Below are 10,312 nucleotides of genomic sequence, written 5' to 3'. Positions count from 1 at the left end.
TCGGAGAATCCTGAAAAGGGTTTGTAACACTTTCCACAGAAATATTAAGCAGCACAACTGTTTTGAACATTGATATTAATCAGTAGCCGCAAATCATCATATCCGAATGATTTCTGATGGATCATAAAGACAATTCAGAAAATTCAGCTTTGATCCTAAAATCTATTTAATATTTTGAATTCTAATATTTACTGGTTTTCCTGTATTTTTGATCAAATAAATTGACAAATTCAAAAACATTACTAAATCTTACCAACCCCATGGTAGTGCAAGTTCACATTTACTGTATACAAATGTAACAAAAATGAATCAAATCATAAAAAATAGAAGCATTTTCCCAGACTTTTGGACCAAAAGTCTGAGATTCTGGGAAAATGCTTCTATTTTTTTATGATTTAATACAAAGTATTAATTGCAAATCAAATTATCTGAATAAAAAGTTAAATAAGAAGCTTTCTAAATATCATGTTAATGTTTGATTTGTCCGTGTTCATTTGTCCACTAACAGATGACATGAGCTCCACAAGTGCTGAACGTTTGATTTGGGAATGTTCTTTCAGTTCTTTCAAGCATTAGAAATGATACGAGATTACTGCTGATTAAAATAGTTGAGAGGAAGTATAAGACGTGGGACAGTGCTGTCACAGCTTTAAAATTTCATGACAACTGCAATATCTGCAGCTTGTCTGTATCTTTCTCTCAGACCCTATTAAAAGCTTACACAAGTACATCCCCTTTCTAAAGCCCATCCCTTCTTTTAATGAAGATAAAGAGTCTTATCACAAGAACTCTGTCCCTATGGTTCATTTCATCACACACACACACACACACGGCTATAAAAGGCCGTGGCTCTCCTCATCTTATTCTTCTCTCTCTCTCACACACACACACAACATCCAGCTTCACAATGCCGGCTGATTTCAATGGAACGTGGGAGATGGTTAGCAATGACAACTTTGAAGAGGTCATGAAGGCTTTAGGTAAGTGATGTTCTTCTCAAGGGCGTAGATTTGGTTTGGGGGGGTTGAAGTTTGGGTCTGCATATTTTTCATGTGATCATGGTATAAATATTGGGGGGGTTGTAATGCATAGATTTAAATATTGGGGGGGTTATCTCCCCCCCAACCCCCCCACAAATTACGCCCCTGGTTCTTCTACTATACGCCTAAACTGAATCATAAAGTTATCAACACACCAGAAATGCAGATTAGGCTCTTATATCTATATTAAGTTGTTCTTAGAGGGCCAAGCTCATTATAATCCTGCTTAAATGAAAGTGCAGTTGTTGCGAAATCTCCGTTTAAAGAAGAGGATGCGGTGTAAAGTACCAGAGTAAGACGTCTCATGCCTCATGCATGCACTGGGGTTGCACAATATTCAGTCTTACGTGAGAAATATTCATTTTGCAACAGATTTGAATGCATGTATTCATTGGGATTAATATGAAAGACTTGTTTAGACTTTATATAGACAAATTAAGCACAATTAATGAACAAAAAAAACACCCCTTATCTTTACAAGCGCGATAAATTAATAAACAAAAGTAGTGCTTGTTCTACACTGTAAAAAATTATTTTGTTGACTTAACTCATTATTTTTTGTTATCTTTTTGCATGGATATTTTTAAGTTAAACTAACTTATTTATAAAAGTGTACCTGACAAATTTGGAAAAGTTTACCTGACAAGTTATGAAGTACAATGAACTGATTTAATTTAGTTAAGTTAACTTCGAATTTAAGTTAAGTCAACTAAAGTTAAGTTTTCTAAACTATATCCAATGAGTTCACCAAACTAAAATTAAGTTTTCTAAACTACATCCAATAAGTTCAGCCAACTAAAGTAGTGTTTTGAAACCTGCAGCAGACAGCAGTACCAAATAATTAATTACTACTAGAACATTAATTTGTAAAATACATTTGATTTTTTTTTTTAAAAATCATGGAAAATTAACGATCACTGATACAATTTACAATAGTTAAGTCACCTTTATTTATTTAGCACTTTTTACAATACAGATTGTATCAAAGCAGCTTTACAGTGATAACATGAAAATAATACAACAAAGTTTGTTTCTAGAAGAAAATTGCGTCATCTTCCACCTTAAGTAAAGCAGATCAATAATATTGTTGAATATTAAATGTCCGCAACTAAGCACGCCAAAAGCCAAGGCAACAGTGGCAAGGAACCAAAACTTCATCAGGTGACAGAATGGAGAAAAAACCCTTGGGAGAACCCAGGCTCAGTCGGGGGACAGTTCTCCTCTGGCCAACGAGCGAAGTGTATGATTATGATTCAGGCAGCATTACAGATCAGAAGTCAGATTGGATCAGAACATTCAGAATGTTTATCCAGTTCCATCTGATTGGAAGTCGGAGTCACGCCAGTATGTAGACGAGTTTGTTGAGGATCAGTGCTGATGGCTGTAGTGTCAATGAGGCCTTTACAGGGCTGATGAGGCTGGCACTTCAGGGATGTGTTGTGGATGAGTCCAGGCGCAGGTCCACCACCTGATCTAGATACGGCCCGGATCCGGCTGACTTCAGTAAACCTTGGAATAAACAGAAAGACTAACATTAGCATAGATGCCATTCTTATGATGTAACAAGTACATCAGGTGTTATATACAATACAATTTTTTTTTGCAATGAAATTGCAGAAAACAACCTCATGGAAAGGTGTTTTACACCTGTCTCAATGCATCTCTTGTGGATTCATTTGTTAAATAACATTAAACAAGATCAACCCACAGCATTCAATATAGAAACATCCTTTGTTCCAAAAGAAACCGTTTAAACATTGTTAAACACATTAAAGACCTATAAATTGGCTTAAATGCCATTTTAATATCAACTAAGTTACCAATTATTTATGCTCTCAAGCTTCAACAAATTCATCAATTAAACTAAACACTCTAAAATGCCATTCCCACAACATACCGACACATGAAACATCCTGTTCACAACATTCCTTTCAAAAAGAAACTCTGAAAAGCATTAAAGGTTTTGTTTAAACCTCGTAAGACTTTCGTTCATCTTCAGAACACAAATTAAGATATTTTTGATGAAATCTGAGAGCTGGCTCACTTCTTCATAGACTGCTGGGTAATCGATGTCTGCCAGCCCAGAAAAGTTCAGGTTTTACTATTGTAAAAACATCGTTACAATAGTCCAAGTGACTACAGTGGCTCAACCTTAAGTTTATCAAGCGACGAGAATACTTTTTGTGCAAAAAAACACCCAGACTTTTTTCAACTATTCATTTTATTTTGTGTGGGCCTCTGAATGAGCTCATGAGAGCGCCACAACGCATGTGCGAGAACTGAGAAGATGACGCTCGCGATCATTTGATGGTAAAGTGTAAAAGGTAAGCCATTCATTTTGCGGCACTGGTAAGGCACTTTTACGTTTTCTTCTTGGTTTCTCACGATTCGAACATCCAGGAAATGCAGACTTTAGAACCATTTTAAACACTACATTGAGACCCATCTGTGTCATATTCTCAGTTCTCGCGCATGCATCGTGGCGTTGTAGAAAATGAAGAGTTGAATAAAGTCATTATTTTTGTTTGTTTTTTTGCACAAAAAGTATTCTCGTCGCTTGATAAACTTAAGGTTGAGCCACTGTAGTCACTTGGAGTATTTTACCAATGTTTGTACTAACTTTTCTGGACCGGCAGAATGAAATTGCCTAGAAGTCTATGGAGGAGTGAGACAGCTCACAGATTTAATCAAAAAAATCTTAATTTGTGCTCCAAAGATGAACGAAAGTCTTAACCCGGATTTTCACCAACTGCAGAACGGCTGCGGATCGGCTCTGTGCTGCATCATCCTTCAATACCCACCAGGTCTGGATTTGTTGTGGAATGGCTGCGGCCATGACTGACAGCTGCGGTCACAAGGACCCACGACATCTCGTGAATTCACGTATATGATCGCTGGATATAAGTGCTGAATTGCTGTGGAGCTCTCCGGCACCCGGCAAAAATAGAAGCTCTGCGTATCTGCTCCGGAGGGCTGCAGATCGCCGGAGTCGGAACGCAGCCGTTCCGCATTCAGAGAAAATACACACATTGACTTTAATGGAAAGCTATTGACTCCACCGCCGTTCCGGAGCGGATGCGCAGCCGTTCCGCAGTTGGTAGAAATTAGGGGTTATGGGGTTGGAACAACATGAGGATGATTAATTACAGAATTATTTTACAATAAATGATTAATGCATGAAAGAATTTTCATTTTTGGGTGAACTAACCCTTTAATATTTTTGCTTTCAAATGCCTAAAACTTCAGACTACAGGTTTATAAACGATTCACATGATGAATTTAGGAAGATGGTTGAAATGTGTTCTCAAATTACAAGCGACTCAAACAGGCATCACTGAAACATGCAGTGTTTCAATCACAACCATTTCCCATATTAATAAAAACAGTCACATTTAAAAGTACAGATATAACAAGTTACTTATTACCCACATCAATTCAAATTGATAGTTAATTTTAAGAATTCCCAAAGATTACTGTGAAAACTCACCTGTATCTGGTGCTTTGCAACTTATGTAGTGACTGAAGTAAAAAAATCCGGTTGGTGAACAAGCGTCAACTTGACAGAACCTGCAAGTCGGACACGAGGAAATACAATGAGATGATCTTCTATGTGCAAAACACTCTGATTCGATACACTCAATAATCTTAAATTCGTGACAACATCATGACATCCTATAATCATTTTCTTAAAACATGAACATAAGCGCGACGACATGGCACAAGATCCAAACTCCGTATAGTAACTTAATAATGAAAACATTCAAACCACAGACGTATTAACTTAATTGTACATCACCCATATCGATTCAATTTAACATTTACTTTTGTAATTCAAAGATTGTGGTCAAAACTTACCTATATCTGGCATTGAAGTGACTGAGGTAAAAAAAATTCCGGTTGATGAACAAGCTTTTAGTCAAAGTACTTGACTGAACCTGTCAACACGAGAAAGTACAATGAGCGAATCTTCTATGTGCAGAAATACACTCAATAATCTTAAATTCGTGACAACATCGTGAGTAATTCACCCTATTATCAAGATTTCTTAAAACATGAACGAAATGGCGCGAGGCCGGCAAAATCCAAACACTGAATAGTAACGTTAGCCTAATGAAAACCGTTACATTTCAAACCACATACGTTTTACTTGATATATTTATATCACCCATATCGATTCAATTTGACAGTTACTTTTTTAATTCAAATATTATGGTGAAAACTTACCTATATCTGGCGCTCTGCAACTGAGATGAAACTGAGGTAAAGAAAATCCGTTTTTGTCCGCTTGAACGAGCTTTTAACTTGAAGCTTGAACACAAGGAAGTAAAAAAAATCAGCGAATCTTCTATGTGAAAAAACACTCTGACTCGAAATGGATAATATAATTCTAAAACAAACTAAAAACTTGCATCCACTTTCACTTACTCTGTATCACTCCTTCTGAACATACGTATAAGGTCCAACAGGGAAAATCATCCAGTTTCCGCGGGCTTCTCGAAAATTCTCAGAGAGAAAAAAATGATTCACCGAATCATCTTGAGAGGTTCATTTTCATGAATCGCCCACGATGGATTGAATCTGACCATGAATAAAAACTGAAACAGCTAGACAATTTTTTTTTGTGTGTAATTTAATTAATTTGTGCTCATAATTTTAAATAACAGTAATGTTTTTAATGTAGGCTAACGTTACACACTAAAATAATATTGAAGTTTAGGTTTTAATGCAGTCTACCAGACAGCAAGATATATAGATAAATTAAGTTTAGTTTACTAAGTTTAGTTTACAAAGTAAATTTACTTCTATTAAAGTCATTTATGCTCCATTAGAGTATAATTGAAGTAAAACCAGCAGAAAATTTAGTGCAGTTGTTTCAACTTACATTTATAAGTTAAAATAACAATTATACTTGTTAATTCAACAGAAAATCGCGTGCAGTTGTTTAAACATACATTTTTGAGTTAAAATAACAATTTAAGTTGTTCATTCAACTTTCAGTCTAGTTGAGGACAAGAAAACTTAAAATTTCTTGTTGTCTGGACAATCTAGTTATCTCTACTCACAAAAATAAGTTGAAATAACTAAATTGCAAAAATATTTTTTACAGTGTAGGGTCAAAGTTCATGCCAGGTCACCGTATCTTATCAATCGCTTTGATAAAGGTGCGAGATGAGCGAACCTGAACGCTTCGGCGACCTTTGTCCCGGTGTGTGAATGTGTGTGAGGTCATTCTGTTGCATCATGGGCCCTTTTTCTACCCTCTGTTTTCAAAGCGTCCATAGTTTCACACATTCACGCTTAAACTGATGTATCTTGTCGATGGTTTTAGCGTATGATTCTGTTCCTCCCCCACAGACATCGACTTTGCCACCCGTAAGATTGCAGCGCATCTCAAACAGACTAAGGTCATCGTGCAGAATGGAGACAAATTTGAGACTAAAACTCTCAGCACCTTCAGAAACTACGAGGTCAACTTCGTCATCGGAGAGGAGTTCGAGGAGCACACCAAAGCCCTGGACAACAGAGTTGTTAAGGTAGGTGTCTAAAAAACAGGATTCCCTCTTGTTCTGGCATCTCTGAAATGAGAAAAATATACTTACACAGTGGATCAGATGATAATACCGTGATAATTTGCTATACATGACAAGTCAAGTCACCATTATTTATATAGCACTTTATTCAATACAGATTGTTTCAAAGCAGCTTTACAGTGATAAACTGGAAAATAATGATCAATGATGCAAAAACAGAGGCTGTAAAGCAGCTCTAAAAAGACAACAGTAACCAGCCATTATTCAGCTGAAGTCAGTTCAGTGTTGATTCAGTTCAGTTCAAAAACTGTGTAAAGTTGAGCTCATTTCATCTATAAAGCAGCTCTGGAGAAGTTCACTTTTGTTCCTCTAGTGGTTAAAAGTCAAAACTGCATGCATTTTGCAGAAGAACATTGTTTTGGTTGTGCTTGAATATGTGGATGAATAAACCCATCACAGTAGATAATGCTTTACAATGAACAGAACCTACATTAGACAATTTATCTGTGAAATAAATGACCGTACTCTCCTGTTGAGTAATAAAAACGCCATTTCCACCATTTCAAATCCCTCAGTTCTCGCAATCTCTGAAAATCCAATCAGATTTAAAATATAAACACTTATAATAGGCTTACCATGAATCTGGGTAAGACAAAAACACATTTTGGAAGAATGATTGACGATGTATTCACTCATTATTTAAAATTTGTTCATTTTGAACCAAAAATTACATAGTGTACCTTTAAATTTAAACCTAATTTTTTTTAGTGCATTGTTATGAATGATAAATACAGCATATTTGCTTCTTTACTGCCCCTAGAGTTCTAGATAGTCAAATTTACCCAAATAATGATTGCTTTTATGTCATGAATGTGCAGGTGGGGTCCTATACGTCGTTTACATGTGTTGAAATCTTTGTTTTCAGACCCTGGTGACGTGGGATGGAGATAAACTGGTGTGTGTGCAGAAGGGAGAAAAGGAGAACCGTGGCTGGAGGCAGTGGATTGAAGGAGGCCAGCTTTACCTGGTAAACAACAACCTCAGGCCATTAGTGAACAATTACGGGTTACAATTTATTTTAAGGTGATGTAGTAACATTGCAATTACTCAAATAAATACTGAGTAATATTAATTAACTACATGTACTTAAGAGTTATGGTTAGGGTTAGTTACTTGTAATTATGCATAATTTACTGTTATTACTGTAGTAAGTACATGTAGTAACGTGTAACTACATCACCTTAAAATAAAGTGTTACCATAAATCTGTATTTTAATACCATGGTACTGAATTATTAACATATTGATGTACAGTTCTATTTATTTTAGAGGATATATCGTTTTACACACCCAAATAAACATGGTAATATCACGGCACTTTATGTTACAAAAGAACACTTCCTAAAAAAATCTCAATTTGGCACTTTTTAAGTGGGTAGTAATAAATGTTTGGTTATGCTTAATTTCAATAGTCAACTTTAGACATTCTACTGACCATAAGTAACTTTGCAACTACATGTCAACTAACTCTCATTAGAGTATAAGTAGACTTAGTAGACAGTTACTTAGTAGAACGTCTGTTGGGAGACCATCAAAATAAAGTGTTAGCCGATATTAAGCAGACAGTCTACTAATACTCTAATGAGAGTTAGTTGACATGTAGTTGCAAAGTTACTTATAGTTAGTGAAATGTCTAAAGTGAACCATCAAAATAAAGTGTTACCAAAGGTTTCAGTGTATGTGTGAATAGTTATCATACTAACTAGCACACTGTGTCTCTCTTTTTTAGGAGATCCATTGTCTGGACAAAGTCTGCCGTCAAGTCTTCAAGAAGAAAAACTAATGCTCCCTAAATAACTGGATATTTACCCCTGGGTTTGGAGTTGTGCTGTGTGCTGTGCATATTTATTAAAGCAATTTTAATAAACAGCTTTAACCATATACATTCATTTGGACCTCCATGGGAGGATTTCAATGCAGCAAATAAACCCAATAAGCCCAATAAAAGGATTTCTGATCATCTCAGCACTAATTAATAATTCATAGTAATTTCACAAGGTGTATAATGCAGTTTAATGATAGGTGTGTTTTATTGACATATCAAATAGGATATCAGGATATCAAAGTTTATATGAATCAAATCATTTGATTTAGCCAGAAGTGTGTGTGTTGCACTTTTACTTTCAGACCAAGCGGATACTATCCATTTTCCTAGCATTATTTCCCGGTCATTTGCAGAGTCCACTTCACACACACATTTCATTTGGCACAGGATGCCTTTCCACAGTACTGAGAGTGCTGGGACACATTCTCTCTCTCACTCTCTTACACACACACACACACACACACACACACACACACACACACACACACACACACACACACACACACACACACACACACACACACACCTACGACAATCAATGACACGGACACTGAACAGGGGCTCAGCCAGGGCTCAAACCGGGGAACTTCTTGCTGTCAAAGGACAGTGTTACACTGAGCCAAATCTGTATATTTAACGTATATGAACGTTAATTTGACCCTTACTCTAAATTTGCTTTGGCTATAGGGAAAGAATAATATCTGACATTAAATTTAAACAAAATCACAAAAAAGAGAACAACATTTTTCACATTTTTCAATATTTCAAGACAAATGTATGATATATTGGCATATATTTTTAGTATCTAACAATATATGAAAATAATAGTTCAGTCATGAAACTCTAGATGGTGCAGGTTGATGGTCCTTTACATGCAATCTGCAAGCAACCACATCATTACCGCATGGCACAAGTTGATTGGCCTCTTCTGATCCTGCAGCCAATGAGATTGCTTGCTCAAGATTTAATTAGTCTGGTTTTGTGTTTGCTGTATAGACTAGTCCTGCAGCGTGCTATCAGAGTTTCTCTGAAACTCTCCACCTCCCCCAGCTCCACCTGTCCAGATCTGCTACGAGATTCATGTTTGTCTATTCATGCAGCAGCAGCATATCTGACATGCTCACAGCGGTGTGTCTGTGTACCTATTAGCATTAGCAAGTCCATATTTGCTCTGCAGCAGCAACAGCAGATTCAGTCCGCCAAGAGCCAAGACCAAATACATTAACATTGCCATATTCAATAACATACTAAAACTATTTCGAGAATTGTCATGATTGATATATATATATATACTAGCTGACGCTATGGGGAATGTGTACATTCACGTCATGTTACTAGGAAGGGCGCTCGGCATAAGCAGAGACATTAATAGTGCAGCTTTGCATAAGCAGTAACCACAATGGTACAGCCACTGTCCATAAGTAGCATAAGTAGCACATACCTGACAACAGCTTCTCACTCACACACAGCTGAGGAGCTTACTGGGATCAAGAAACACTAATGATTCTTTGGGGATCCGTTATGTTACAAGTTGGCAACGCGGCAGCAGCGCCGGCTTCACCTACCACATTATTGTGTTTAATGTAATCGGACTTACTTAGCCACTGTATGTGTGTGCACGCAACAGTAAAGATAGAAAGCTATGAAACTTCTTATTACCACTTATAACCATATGATAAAAGCTGCCATTGACAACATAACAACAAATGCGTTAACAAGAGACGAGCCCGCTGCTTGGTGTAACACTGCTACAATGCATACCGTGGCAAAGCTCAGCGTTTAAGAGGGGATCATAGACAGAAAGTAACAGCACTGTGGGCTTGTTGTATTAGGCAACGAGGATGCTGGCGCTGTTAT

General features: G+C 36.7%; 1 protein-coding gene across 1 annotated transcript; it reads left to right on the top strand.

Moving 5' to 3' along the window:
- The first annotated feature begins 768 nt into the window (after positions 1–768).
- On the top strand, positions 769–8,589 carry rbp2a (retinol binding protein 2a, cellular). The gene is made up of 4 exons (XM_079885904.1): positions 769–980; positions 6,396–6,574; positions 7,497–7,598; positions 8,360–8,589. The coding sequence occupies exons 1-4, from the start codon at positions 908–910 to the stop codon at positions 8,411–8,413; spliced, it is 408 nt and encodes a 135-aa protein (XP_079742030.1). The 5' UTR covers positions 769–907; the 3' UTR covers positions 8,414–8,589.
- The last annotated feature ends 1,723 nt before the right edge of the window (positions 8,590–10,312 follow it).

The sequence above is a fragment of the Squalius cephalus genome (genome assembly GCF_949319135.1).
Source record: "Squalius cephalus genome assembly, chromosome: 11".
Lineage (NCBI taxonomy): Eukaryota > Metazoa > Chordata > Actinopteri > Cypriniformes > Leuciscidae > Squalius > Squalius cephalus.
This window is presented reverse-complemented; position numbering and strand designations above follow the sequence as displayed.

Excerpts from the sequence above, each read along its gene's own strand:
- rbp2a (XM_079885904.1), top strand. The coding sequence starts at position 908 with ATGCCGGCTGATTTCAATGGAACGTGGGAGATGGTTAGCAATGACAAC. Across the intron at positions 6,575-7,496 it reads TGGACAACAGAGTTGTTAAG|ACCCTGGTGACGTGGGATGG; the intron begins GTAGGTGTCTAA and ends CTTTGTTTTCAG. Across the intron at positions 7,599-8,359 it reads AAGGAGGCCAGCTTTACCTG|GAGATCCATTGTCTGGACAA; the intron begins GTAAACAACAAC and ends TCTCTTTTTTAG.